Source organism: Leguminivora glycinivorella, chromosome 13 (genome assembly GCF_023078275.1).
Source record: "Leguminivora glycinivorella isolate SPB_JAAS2020 chromosome 13, LegGlyc_1.1, whole genome shotgun sequence".
NCBI lineage: Eukaryota > Metazoa > Arthropoda > Insecta > Lepidoptera > Tortricidae > Leguminivora > Leguminivora glycinivorella.
Window position 1 is genome coordinate 15,053,045 of NC_062983.1, and position 14,918 is coordinate 15,067,962.

Consider the following 14,918-nt stretch of genomic DNA (forward strand, 5'->3'; position numbering starts at 1 on the left):
AAACAAAACTTAAGCTAGGAACACACTACGCGGACGTCCGTCGTAAATCGACCGCGGACGGGAATCTGGACAATGGAAATACACATAACCGTGCAAACTATCGGTCGACGGACGCGGACGTGGCCTTGAGCGCACGGACGTCCGATCGAAATCTGGCTCTCTGGATGTTTTGTTCCGTGCACACTGATAGGTCGCGGTCGCGGTCGTTTTACGACGGACGTCCGCGTAGTATGTTCCTAGCTTTAGTGATTCGATGCTCTTTGCACTAAACTGCATGTCATATTTGCAACATATTTGTCACAATGTTTGTAAAAGCCGTAAAAGCCATCACGTCTGGAAGCCCCTTTAAGAAATTATAAATTTAAAATTGCAACACCGTTTGTGAACTGTCAGTAAATCAATTGTGAAACGAACGAAACGAGATCGTCGTATTTTGATTGATTACCAATTTTATTTTGTTCAGTAAAGATTGAATTTTTACCCCAGTTTTAATAGTGCTGCACCAAATTATCCATGAAGTTATTGGTGTGCAAATTAATCGCATCGCACACCATGTTCGTAATGTGATATCGGGGAGCAACCTGCTGTGTACTCTTCAATTTTGACCATGAAATCTAGTAAACGAAGACTGCAAGCACTAACCGAAGGAACAGATGGAAACCTACCTAGTTATCTCAAAATGGAAGACTCTGAAACATCAATCCCACCCGTATTTAGGTCCCGACTACATGAGCTATTTACTCAGATAGAGAAAGAGTTTGATCTCTTGTACACGGAAAACTTAAATCGTAAGTATATCTACCTCTATCTAATAGGTGATATTATGTGATTTCAGGAACTTTGCGTGCTGTAACCAGTGTTATTTGGTTTTGGCTGACCTCATTTTAGCTTTAAGTCATATTTCACTGAACATGTATTGACACTATTTAATTTGAAATGAGTTACCAACCTTGCTTCTCTTTTAATGTATTTTAAAGGCTAATTTGTTCAGAGCATAGTATTTAAAAAAAAAGCTAATTGCTTGCATTTGAGTATTGAATTAATTTAAGCTGTGCCAAAAAAATGTTATAAACAAAGGGTATGCAAACATTTAAATATGTATTACTTGCATTTACTATTAAATAATTAAATTAACATAATCTAAATATGAAAATACATAAGAGACAAAACTTATTATTGTATCAAAACACCTATAGCTCAACATTCAACTATTTCTATCAAGTTGTGAATCCTGAAGGTCACATTGGCTAATAAACCAGTTCTCATTTTTTATTCATACCAGTTTCCACCACAAACACTTGTTTGCTTTTAACATCAATAATGTTTTCAAGTAGCTTGCCCTTCCATGTTGAAGCACTTAAGTCTTATCTAGCCATACTACCCATCCTTAGATAAAAGAATGTTTGTTTACTTGTAAGACATATGTGAGTGTGTTTAGTAAAACGTCCCACTTTGTCGGCTACCATTAAGGCGAGATTTACTTGTATCTTTATATGAATACACTGACAATGCGACTTAATAGCAATCAACAAAGTGGGACTTTTTTGTGCACACTCACATATGGAAAAGTCATTCAACAAGGAGCAAGAAGATTAGTGCTGCAGCACAAAGCCGAGCCTTTTTGCTGATACACAGTCTGTTTTTTTATTTCTTGTTTGTTCTTATTGTTTATGTCAACATGTGTTTGCAAATAAAATATTTTTCTTTCTTATTTCTTCCATTTCTTATTCAGTAAAACTAATATTTTTTACTTCACTGTTGTTTGTTATGCTCCATAGACCAAACAGGAGTTTATATCAGATTTATCAGTACTACTACTTGATTCCAGCACTTATTAGCAGCAATTATTCTTGTTATAGGTAGAATGTATTAATTTGTGTCAAACAAATGCATAGAATAATTTTACTTGTACCGTTTATGATTATTTTCCGATTTTTGTATTATTCATTTTTTTCCATGGGCATTTACAAAAATTGGGACCCAAAATTAGTGAATGTTGTTAACAAAAATTAACTCGATGTCAGTTTTGTGAAGACAATTAAACATGAAATTTCAATAAAAAATATTGCTCTTGTGTAATTACATAAACTATAAGCAATAATTTACATTTAGAACATGATAAAAGTTGGTTTTTAGACAAATTTTATTCTTAATTGTGTCGCTTAACTTCAAAACTGGGTAAATCCATTCTGCTATAAGGTTGATTATCTTTCAGATCATATTATATTTTTTATATATTCAACCTTAAAGCAGAATGGATTTACCCAGGTTTGAAGTTATTATGTCGTATGGCTTTATTCCTGTTAAAATTTAAATTATTATACATGCATTAAAGTAAAATTACAATTTAACATCCAATTTTAATAGCCAATCCCTTGCTTCCGGTGTGATTGCCAGGAGGTCCTGCATATTTCCGGGGAACCTCCTTTCAGGACATTCTTCAGTTATGTGAGAGATGGTTTGGATTGGCTCCCCACAGTCACAGGCCGGCGACGGCGAAATTCCCCACCTGTAAAGGTTTTCATTGGAGCGGCCTACTCCCGTTCGGATGCGGTTTATAGTGACCCAAATCTTGCGTTGGTCTCTGAACCCGGGCGGCAGGTTAGTGGGGTCTATATTCGGGTCACCGTCATGTGCCTGCCACTGCTTTCTCCACTCTGCAGATACATTAAACGGCTCTTGGCCTTGAAGCTGGTGGTCAGACCAAATAGGTTTGCGAGATGGCAGGCGCGCTTGAGGAAGGTGGTTCAGCGTCTCTCTAATTGGTAGGGCATACGTAGATGCTTTATGCCATTACGTAAGGTTTGAAGTTAAGCGACACAATTGTCGTCACAAAACTGACATTGAGTTAATTTTTGTTAACAACTTTCACTAATTTATGGGTCCCAATTTCTGAAAATGCCCCCATCCTTTTATTGAGGTGTGCAATGAACTAACAACTACAAAATTGTACTAACACTAAGGGAACGTACCCAAACTACGTGACACTTTTAGGGGTGGAGAGGGGTCGCCAAAATACTTGACATATACTTGATCTTGGCATATACTTACAGAATATATAATAGTACAAGTACAGAAGGCCCACTGTTTTGATGTTCACGACATGCCGCCTTTTTAAATGCCTACAAAATTCTAACAAAGAAACGAGCTGCACGTGCGCGGCGCCCGGCGATAGGGTTGCTTATGGATTAAAACGAATTAATACTCAGATAAAATGTTATACTATTATATTCAAGTCTTGGGTACTTTCTAGGTATATATATATACATATACGTATAGTATTTATATATTTTTGTTTAAGTTCCGACATCACAAGCCTTATTGAATCTTTTCGGGGGATTTAATCAATAGTAAATCTGTGTAAAAATGTCCTATGGTATTTATTTTATTCATGATATCTATTTAACTAAGCATTATTAGCCATTCCACACGCGGACGGACGGCACAAATATGGTCACGTAGTTTGGGTATGTTCCCTAAACTTATCTTTTCTAGACCAACATGACATTATTTAATACTGTTATTTACTGTTTTTGAACCTTAATATATGAAAATAAGATCTACTGAAGTCAATTAAAAGTCTTGCCTATACACTTTATGAGGTTACATTACATTGTACTGAGTAACTGATGCATGCGACTTTCAGCTACTTATGAAACAGATTTCAACTTGAACAGAGCAATAATTTATTTATAAAATCCTTATTTTTCTTAACAAATTTGTTACATCTTTAAACTAAAGAATGTCAGAAACAAATAAAGAAATTGTGTCCGGTTTGTTTTCAGTACAAGAGAAGATAGATATATTAAGTGAAAAACTGGAGAGAGAAAGTTATCTGGGTGATAAGCAGAATCCTGATTATATTGAATTTGAAGCTACGGGGAAATCTTCAAAAACCAAATGTAAGTTAAACTATTCATTTTTACCTCAACTTCAGCTGTATACTTTTAAAAGATTGCTTAAAACTTACTATTCAGAAAACAATCTTCTAGTTTTTTTAACCCCCGACGATATTATAAGTTTGACGTGTCTGTCTGTCTGTTTGTTTGTTTGTGTGCCTGTCTGTGGCATCGTAGGTCCCAAACGGATGAACCGATTTAGATTTGGTTTTTTTTTGTTTGAAAGCTAAATTAGTAGTCAGGAGTGTTCTTTCTTAGCCATGTTTCATGAAAATCGGTCCACTACGTCGCGGTCGGAAGTTTTTTCAAAATTTTAATTTTGTTAGGTTATTAAGAGTTGTTTAAATATGACATGAACCTACAATGGTGTCTTTAATACATTATTCTAAATTTACTAGATATTTAAAGCAAATCTAAGGGGAAATCAGGAAATCTAAGGGGGAGGCCTTTGCCCAGCAGTGGGACACAATATAGGCTTGTAATAATATTTAAAGCAAGTCATGTTACTTTTATTTTAAGTAGTTATCTTTTTTAATGGTTAATAAATTACTTCACTTGAAACATCTGTTCTGAGAGGAGAGATAAGAACTTTAATTATATTATGCTTTTGCTTATTATCATAATCATAAGTGTTTGCAACCTTGTGCCTAACCAAAGATATCTGAATGAAGTATGGTATGGTACCCGTACGATGCCGCTCCAATGTTATGATTTTATTTAAGAAGTTTTCTGGTTACTAAAAGTTTAATTTCTCTTTAGTATCCCAAAGCAACTCCCAAAAAGTGAAAGCGAGCCACAAACTCCGAGTGCAGACGAGCAAGATCGTGTCCAGCTTCAAAGCGCCCACATACAACTGTCAGCTGGTCCGGGAGTTCACTGGGCACAAGGATGGCATCTGGGATGTGTCCTCGTCCAGACCAGGGCAGGCTCTTATTGGGACAGCTTCAGCCGGTGAGTTTCTACATGATATTATCTAAGGGGGATACCCACATGTTGTTTATACAAAATATTATTATCTAAAGGTGTGCTTATGCTTACCTATACACCCATGGGGATATTTATTCAAAGCTGTTTTTTTCTCTTTTATGCAAGTTTGAATAAATGGCATTTTTTTTTGTTAGGTAATCAAAGGTAACAAACATTCATGGTTTGTTACTGGTATCACTGAAAACTATTTCCTTGTTTCATAAAGTGTCCTTGATATTCTTGAATGGTAATAATATTTAATTAAGGATGCTGAGGCGTTTGAGCTGAATAAAATCCAATACGTTTTATGCAAATATGTAATTTTTGGCACAAGCTTTTAGCGACTGTACCTTTCTTTCAACAGTCATCTATTGGTTTCCGAGACGTTTTTAAATACCCCTTACTCGATGGGGATAATGACGTTTCATAACAGAGTGCCTATGACCACCTTTCTGCTCCATCATCAGATCAGCTCCATGATACCATAATATTGTCACGTGATTTACATATGTGTGCAAAATTTTAGCTCAATCGAAAACCGGGAAGTGGGTCAAATTTAGCTTCTACGTTTTGACCCAAACTAACATACTAACAAGGCAAGTTAAATAAAAAGCTTAAAATATACATTGGTAGCCATCATAAAAATTAAATACAACTGTACCTCATACCTGTAAGAAGTTTAAAATACATAAGGACCAAAACCACCAGACTTTGAAACAATCTTCTATACTTTTTTTCCCAGATCACACAGCGTGCGTCTGGAGCGTGGAATGGGGCAAATGCCTCCTCCAGTACACTGGGCACGCTGGCTCCGTCAACTCTATCCGTTTCCACTCCAATCGCGACATCGCGCTCACCAGCAGCGGGGATAATACTGCGCACGTGTGGCAGGCGGCTGTCAACTGGGACTTGCCGGTACTGACCTTACACACCGTGTCACTACACAGTATCACTATCAGGCACAGGGTTCTACTCTATCCTGTTCCACTCCAATCGAGACATCGCGCTCACCAGCAGCGGGGATAATACTGCGCACGTGTGGCAGGCGGCTGTCAACTGGGACTTACCGGTACTGACCTTACACACCGTGTCACTACACAGTATCACTATCAGACACAGGGTTCTACTCTATCCTGTTCCACTTCAATCGAGACATCGCGCTCACCGCAGGATAATTCTGCGGACGTATGGCAGGCGGCTATCAACTGGGACTTGCCGGTACTGACCTTACACACCGTGTCACTACACAGTATCACTATCAGACACAGGGTTCTACTCTATCCTGTTCCACTTCAATCGCGACATCGCGCTCACCAGCAGTGGGGATAATACTGCGCTCGTATGGCAGGCGGCTATCAACTGGGACTTGCCGGTACTGACCTTACACACCGTGTCACTACACAGTATCACTATCAGACACAGGGTTCTACTCTATCCTGTTCCACTTCAATCGAGACATCACGCTCACCAGCAGCGGGGATAATACTGCGCACGTGTGGCAAGCGGCTGTCAACTGGGAGTTGCCGGTACTGACCTTACACACCGTGTCACTACACAGTATCACTATCAGACACAGGGTTCTACTCTATCCTGTTCCACTTCAATCGAGACATCGCGCTCACCGCGGGATAATACTGCGGACGTATTGCAGGCGGCCGTCAACTGGGACTTACCAGTACAGTTACTATCTGGTCAGTTAGTCAGTACAGAGTTATGGGACTGGTGGGCCTACCGCAGAAATCGGAGTTCGCCATTTGTGACCAACTTTCAAGGCAGGTCCTTAAAGCTCCATCAACTTCCTCACAATTCTTGGCCAGTACCTAGATCCTATTAGTCAGATCAGTATTAGTTAAACAATCGTTGCCAAATCGCGTAAAGAATGAAGAGTCAAGAGCTAGTAAATAACCCAATGTCATACCAATCACGGACCGTTTAGAAAGGGCTTCTCAGACTTGGACGCATCTTAATCGCAGAATGTGTATCTTTTACTATAACCTATTTCTCTTGCAGCGCGGCCAATCATCCGAAGAAGAACTCGAAGGAGGTGGCGAAGAAAGCCTCGGTGAAGGCAGCGACCGGCCTGAAGTGCTCCGAACCCCGCTCACAACACTAGTCGGTCACTCTGGAGTCGTGGTCGCCGCTGATTGGCTGACGGGCGGCGATCACGTGATCACGGCCTCGTGGGACAGGACCGCTAATCTGTACGATGTTGAGACTGGGGACTGTCTGCAGATACTCATGGGTGAGTGAAGTTATTACACTGGATACTCCGCTCACCACACTAGTTGGATATTCTGGACTTGTGACGGCGGCTGATTGGCTGACGGGCGGCGATCACGTGATCACGGCCTCCTGGGATAGGACCGTTAATATGTACGACGTTGAGACGGGAGATCGTCTGCAGATACTCATGGGTGAGTGAAGCTACTATACTGGACACTCCACTCACCACACTAGTCGGTCATTCTGGATTCGTGGTGGCCGCCGATTGGCGGGTGGTGATCACGTGATCACGGCCTCGTGGGACAGGACCGCTAATCTGTACGATGTTGAGACGGGGGACTGTCTGCAGATACTTATGGGTGAGTGAACCTAGTATACTGGATACACCGCTCATCACACTAGTTGGACATTCTGGAGTCGTGGTGGCGGCTGATTGGCTGACGGGTGGCGATCACGTGATCACTGCCTCGTGGGACAGGACCGCTAATCTGTACGATGTTGAGGCGTAAATATTTTTATTTATTCAAAAAAATACGGGTAAGTAAGTTAGTATCTACAAGATAGACAGAAATAGCGGGGGAGAGTTGGCCAGTTAAGGCCAAAGACCGAGATAAATGGAAAATCATGGAGGAGGCCTATACCCGACAGGGGTCCTTGATATAAACTATAGATATATATTAAATCATACATGTAAACTTCTGATAAGGAAATAAAAAGGCTTTATTATTTATTATTATTATCTACAAGATTATTTTGCATGTGACGTTTCCGGGAGGCGTAATATTTTACGTCTATCATTCAGTATTTATTATAAAGCTATGCGTAATTAAGTGACGACTAGTCTAGCAAAGAAACATATTTTTTTCGGCGCCTAGTAGCCAGAAATGCAGTTTGTAACCGTAATTTTCTTTTCAGGACACGACCACGAGTTAACACACGCTTCTGCTCATCACAGCTCGCGACTTGTAGTAACAGCGTCTCGAGATACAACTTTCCGATTGTGGGACTTCCGCGAACCCATACACTCTGTGTCCGTCTTCCAGGGACACACTGAGTGAGTATTATTTTAGGACATTACCCGCCCTTGTTCCGATTGACTTTTTGTATCTCTGAGTGAACAAATATTCGAGAAAGATTGGCATATATCCCGAATGTATCTTGTACTCGAAAAATAATAGTGAGGCCACCATCGTAATATTATATCAAATTCTTACATACCTACTGCAATGCTGTTGATATGATATTGAAACCTTTATGCTGATGACGTGAGCATGCCCAGTTTGAAAAGCACAAAACTGAAATTAGCAAGTAAACATACTTTCTTCTCTAATAGAAGGTTCTTTTCTCAGGAGTGTTACTTCTGCAGTATTCACCCGTGAAGATAAAGTGGTATCTGGCTCTGATGATCGCTCAGTTAAGGTATGTGTAATTTTAATATTAATTTATAGTTATTTGTTATACAAGGGGGCAAAGTTGTTTTTTAACACACGAAAAGTAAAATACATTTGCACCCCAGTGTAACACAAAACTTTTCCCCTCACTATAGCGAGGAAACTACAACGCAAAAAATGTGTTTATCACTGCTTCCAGTAGTTCCACAGGTAGTAAATCATCTGTATTACTAGATTCACCTACTTTTATCAATTTTAAAGCAATTAATTTGACTTTATTCAAGGTCAAATGACTTTACCCACTAGTGGATAAAATGTGTTTTACCCGCTGGTATTAAAGGACAAAACACGTGTTTCCGTTATAGTGAGGGGAAAAATAAGTTAAATCCCAGTCAAATTCAATGTTTGAATAAGTCAATGCTTCATGCTGTTGAGACTTGACTTATCTTCGCAAGGCCCACCTATTTAAAACAAAAGACACAGAACAGGGTAGAAATTAAAGTTGATATTATTTTGTTTTACCTTTGTAAGGGAGATCTCTTTTGTTTTTTTTTATTCTGTTTCCATCGCAGTTCTAACCACAAAATGTTTATTTAAACAGGTATGGGACGTCCGCAACATGCGCAGCGCCCTAGCCACGATCCGTTCAGACTCCTCCGTGAACAGAGTCGGCGTGAGCAGTTCCGGCCTAATCGCCATCCCGCACGACAACCGGCAGGTCCGCCTGTTCGACCTGCAGGGGCAGCGGCTGGCTCGCCTGCCGCGCTCTAGCCGACAGGTGTGTACACTCTATACTATAGTCACAGTATAATAAAGAGTACTATCGTACAGTATGGCCACTCCCGCTCCCCGCTGAAAGTGCCGCCCGCCCCCTTTCGGTTACCACACAGTTACCGCCATATATCACTCATACAAGCATAGTACGTGTTCACCTACACGAGCTAAGACTGTGTGCTAGGAACGCGCCTCTTTCATATATTTGATCGCCAGTGTCCGAGGTGTGCTATAGTGAAGTTTCAAGCAGCTCCACATAACAGCCGCCAAGTGAGCTTGTTCGAGCTACAGTCCAATGCAAGTCACGCGGAGGTCGACGGTTTGCGATTCAACGTCTAACTCCTACGCACACATAGCCAACCTTCAGGTAGCTTTTGCTATGCAGCCACCAAGTGTTGGAACAACATCCCTCCTTCTATGAAAAACCTTCCAATCATTTAGTTTAAATCGACTTTTTATATTTTGCCACGAATAATCGAATACTAATCTATTTAAAATTTGATCTCATGAAAGTTATACGTCATCTTGTCGACTTTCACAAAAATTGTGAAAGTGAAGTTATAAGTTTTACGTTTTATACCCACTACAAGTTTTGTCAACTAAAACTATTCTTTATCCACAGGGCCACCGTCGCATGGTGACGTCAGTCGCATGGGCAGAAGACATATCTCCCAACATCAACTTCTTCAGCTGTGGATTCGACCGCCGTATCCTCGGTTGGTCTATACAACCCTCCAAAGATAATTAGTTTACTTTAACTGTTACAAAGGTTTTAACTACGCGCACACCGCTATGAACACTGTACTGTACCTATTTTACAGCAAATTGTCTATGAACGAATAATTTGAACTGTTTAACACTGATTGTATACGCATTGTCTAGCAAATCAATTTTGTCAGCACAAAAAGCGGCAACTCTTAAGAATGAGTTCCACATACAAATTTTGAGAGTGGTTTTTCGCTGAGTAACAAATTGATTTGCCAGAATAAATAAACGTTGCGATTTATCAGCGTACGACCAGTGCAATTGTTACATGAATTTTAGTTTTCTTGAGAAAAACAAAAACAATGAATTCCGAAAAACAATCGATTGAAGTGTTTATAACATATGTAAGTCATAATGTGCAATGAAGAATGTACATATCGGTTCCAATGGTATTTATATTGCATAAGGTGGGCGTTTAGAAAGTTATTATCGTCTAGTCTTGTTTTCTTTTAATGTCCTATTGATACGCTCATCTGTACCATTGTGTATGGGATCATGTTTGAGTTTGACCCTCTCTTGTTTACTTCAATGAGGTTTTTCTTAATAGTTCATGTTTCTTATATAAAACAATTGGGTTTGGATACTAACTGAAGAAATTAATTAATTTTACAGGGAAGTTTTGGGTTCACCAGTTTTTTAGTGCTTTGGTAGGGAGTACGGACATTTATTAGACTTCTATCTGTGACTGAAATTCGTCTTCAAATGATAATAATTGGAATTAGCGCAGTAAGTAAGAAAAATGAAGATGTAAAAATCGGTTGATAAAAATGTATAGGAATTATATTCTATTGTTCAGTGGCAAATATAATATTCTGTTTTGGAATAAATAAGGCCTGATTTAGACGGCGTGCGAACTCGCATGCGATTTTAGTTGCAGTTGTTACATACAATTTGGCACAACCATCAAATACCGCAATGTAATAAAACTTGTATGCGAGTTTTCGTACCGTATGGGCCCTTAGTGTTGAGAGTAATTTTGCTTCCAAATTATGGTAGGTTGAAGTTTATTGCTAGAATGATAGGGACGCGAAATATCGCAACAACGCATTCGTGTAACAACAAAAAGTTACAAGAACAAAATCTTACTCTTGCTGCCAATGTCAAAAATAATTGAAAAATTCGTATTGGATAATAGATAAGTCATACAAGAAATTGAACTAAAACAACTATGAAGTTTGTGAAATGAAATTGTCTTTGTCATTTTTTTGTAGTGGTACACATTTTTATGATGGGTTTGTTTCATTTGGAGAAATTATTGATAAGAAAGCCACTATAATCGATTGGTGTTACTGTCAAATCAATACATTGTTATGAAGTTTTTTTCGGGTTTGGTAACACATCATGTGTACAACTACACTGAACTCCGTACCAACATCAATTGCAGTTACATCTTTCCTAATATTTCTGTGTGCGTCCTCAAACCTTGCACAACGTTTGTTTAACACATTCACTGCTAGAAACCCGGCTGGAGGGCGCTTGTGAACATTGCTCAGATGCCTGACTACCCGCTAGGTGGGTGGTAGTTATACAAGATAACACTTATAGATCAATAATCGGTTTCTGGAGTAGTGTACCTACCGTTTTTTGCATGGCAGTGAATGTGTTAAATTTCTTCAGAATATCTCTTAATTTAGTCGTAAAAATCAGAAGCGTTTCACACTTTATTATTATAATTTAGCAAATGCAAATACTAACAGCACAAAATACTAATCAATTGTTATAGATAGAATACTTTAAATATGTTGTTGGCTTTTAGTAGTCTATTAAGTGTTTTTAATATTTGTTTGTCCATTAATTGTAATCGCTATTTAATATTTAAATTAAGTTGGTTGTTGGCGATTGTATTCGTATGTTAGAGTGGGTCACATTTATCAGAATCCAGCCCCATTTTATAAATGAGAAATACCTTGTCAGTGTGTTTAGTATACATATGCGTTACCAATCATCATGATCATATCAGTCGTTTATCGCCCGCTGTTGAGCATAAGAGCTTTTCGAGTACGCCTCCTATCCTGGTTCTGAGGCAATCAAAAGTTACCCTCAATCTTTTTTTTAAATCTTTATTTGAGTAAAAAGGCCTTTTTTGCTAAGCGATGATGTCAGACTCATGGTAATTACATGGTATGATTAATTTCAAAATTTCAACGAGTAAACAGTTTGATCACAGATGTCATATATACCATAGATCAAGCAAACGTATCTACTTAGCGTGTCAAATGAACTCAGTGAAATCCACTGAGTTGTCCGTCTTTAATCGCAGCTTGCAGCTTTCGGGCGTCAATTTTTGTAAGTTGAAGTCAATCAAAACATAAAAAATGCCTCGTTAGGTGATATTCAATTGCAACAACACAAAAATTATGAACAATCAAGAGCCTGAGACATATTTAAAATTACAGGCAAGAAACAACTTCAGTACAAAATTTGACACGTTCGGCCCCTATACAAATAGATGAACTTGTTTCTTCTATCTAAATAAAGTTCTGTGAGTTTGATGATCAAATAATATTACATACGGATAATGATGTGCAAGTTGCGGAAACTTTCCAAAAAAAATCTTAAATTTCTTGAAAAATTCAAGAAACTTTCACGAAAAATAAAGGGAAATTAAATTTATGAAATGGAAAGTTTCCATCGATACAATTGTCCGTACAAAGTATTGAAAGTTTCCGAAGTTTTCTTATGTGAGAATTTCAGAATTTTGGAAACTTTCCGTAGGCACATCAGTACATACGGATGTCGTTCTCCCAACGAGCAAACGGACGCCAGGAATTCTTTCCTTTAAAGTGGCTACCATTTTAACCCACCTCTGCCATCACTGCTTAATATGCGTACGCATGGACAAACTGAATGCATGCATACTCACCGGCATGCTAAAAGTATTTTCCCCTCACTAGCTCGGAAACTCACTGTTTTGTCCTTTAATACCAGTGGGTAAAAACGCATTTTATCCACTAGTGGGTAAAGTAATTTGACCTTGAATAAAGTTAAATTAACTGCTATAAAATTGATAAAAGCAGGTGAATCTAGTAATAAAGATGATTTACCACCTGTGGAATTACTGGAAGCAGTGATAAACGCATTTTTTGCGTTGTAGTTTCCTCGCTATAGTGAGAGGAAAAGTTTTGTGTTACACTCGGGTGCAAATATATTTTACTTCTCGTGTGTTAAAAAACTCGCAAGCTTCGCTCGTGGTTCAACTATAGAATCCTTTCACTTGCTCGTTTTTCAATTCCACACTCGGTGTTAAAATACAACTTTGCCCCCTTGTATAACAAATAACTATTAAAGATGAAATCATGAGTACCCATATCACACTAACATACGACTTCATAAAATGCTGCTAGATCGTGATAGATTTGATCCCTCCCTTAGCCTACTAGGCCAAATGGATTTGAGGGAACTTTTAACCTTCGTATTAGATGTGATTTAAAATATTCGTCAGCTAGATATAGACATAATATTACCTATTTAAGATGAATTTAGTCATTGTACCTAACCTTAGGTAAAGGATTGTGGGCTTTTATTTGAGTATATACATATTGTATTATTTAAATATTATATGCATATTATTCGAGCGAATTCTTTGAATTGTGTAATAACAATGATATATGCTCAAAAATACCTACGTTTTAAAACATGAAAAGCCAAAAAATGTATATCGGATAAGAAACCGTTCAGCCTGGCAAAAAATAGTAGAAACAAGGCTATATCGTATGTCGTCCCTTTCAAATTAATATGTGTATGTTGCCACTTTGTAACTTCTACTTCTTTTTGACAGGCTGTAATATAAAATAAGAGAAAAGTCTTCTCATTGTCAACAACTTAAAAAGCTATATAAAAGTTGCCTTTTAATTTTTATTTATTACTTATATACTTTATTATGGCCACTTAAGCTTTGGAGAATGTGATTTTATAAACAAGAATCCACGTATTTTTAAATTGTGATTGAACAACATATCTTTAGGTTTTACCAGTAGTATCAGTGAAAGGTAGAAATATCTCACGAGTAACCGCTAACTATACTCTGTACTTTTAGTTACTTAAAAAGCGTAAACAAATAATTTTTACATTTTCAGGTAGGTAGCATTTGTCGGTTAACCAACTAAATACGAAACCAAGTGGATATGTCACTGAGCGACCTATTTTTAACCTTCTTATTTGGTCGTGTATTGTTTTCATTTACCCCACAAAGTGGCTTAAGGAGCCCCTTTTGAGGGTAGACTTTGTTTACATTTATTTAACCGACTCGTATCGTGTTCCATTTTCTTAAACTACGCTGTGGCGGCGAATTACTTTTCTTAAATTATAATGACACGCCTGGCGTGTCATACGCCACACGTAAAAAACCTTGATGACACGCCTCTCGTGTCATCCACACAGACACGGTTAAGTACCTAAAGATACAGATAGCCTAGTCGACAGTTACTTACCAAAGATCAAATCGGTAATAGATTCACTCATGAAAATAAACACAGTTTTATGGCTCCACGCTTCACAACATCATCAGCATTAATAGTGGTCGATATCACAATGAGCGACTGGCATAGCGTGTGAGTGCTCACAGTCATGGTCGCCACTTCCTTTGATGTCTTTTTGAGATCGCCTGATGGTACCAATCACCGCCGCTCATGGACGCCCGAAATAACAAATGGGTTGAAGGTGCGTTGTCGGCCTTTAAGATGGGATGTTCGTCCAAAAACCGACACAAAATAGCGATTACGCTCCATCATGGGCCATTGAACACGATCGGGATTGATTGATGATTATGGGCCGGTTGCATCAAACCGTGTGTCACCGTAAAAGCGTTCGTTAAATTTTATTGTATGAGAAGTTCCATAGTCGTCTGCTGCGTGACGATGATGTGTCTGTCAAATCTGGTTGATGCAACTGGCCCTAAAAC

At 38.5% G+C, this 14,918-nt stretch overlaps 1 protein-coding gene across 2 annotated transcripts; it reads left to right on the top strand.

Annotated features, from left to right (window-relative positions):
- Nucleotides 1–417: 417 nt before the first annotated feature.
- On the top strand, nt 418–12,965 carry LOC125232798 (WD repeat-containing protein 37). Of its 2 annotated transcripts, XR_007177785.1 has the most exons (10): nt 418–788; nt 3,786–3,902; nt 4,659–4,850; nt 5,608–5,780; nt 6,876–7,107; nt 8,004–8,142; nt 8,438–8,507; nt 9,081–9,257; nt 9,876–12,187; nt 12,506–12,965. XR_007177785.1 is itself a non-coding variant. In XM_048138578.1 (9 exons), exons 1-9 carry the CDS (start codon nt 608–610, stop codon nt 9,999–10,001), a joined length of 1,407 nt encoding a protein of 468 aa, XP_047994535.1. In that variant the 5' UTR covers nt 418–607; the 3' UTR covers nt 10,002–12,262. The 2 variants fall into 2 exon arrangements, 1 of the variants encoding a protein (XP_047994535.1); XM_048138578.1 differs by lacking the exon at nt 12,506–12,965 and having other exon boundaries at nt 9,876–12,262.
- The last annotated feature ends 1,953 nt before the right edge of the window (nt 12,966–14,918 follow it).

Coding starts and splice junctions, on each gene's coding strand:
- LOC125232798 (XM_048138578.1), top strand. CDS start 608: ATGAAATCTAGTAAACGAAGACTGCAAGCACTAACCGAAGGAACAGAT. Junction 789..3,785: donor GTACACGGAAAACTTAAATC/GTAAGTATATCT, acceptor GTTTGTTTTCAG/TACAAGAGAAGATAGATATA. Junction 8,143..8,437: donor GTCTTCCAGGGACACACTGA/GTGAGTATTATT, acceptor TTCTTTTCTCAG/GAGTGTTACTTCTGCAGTAT.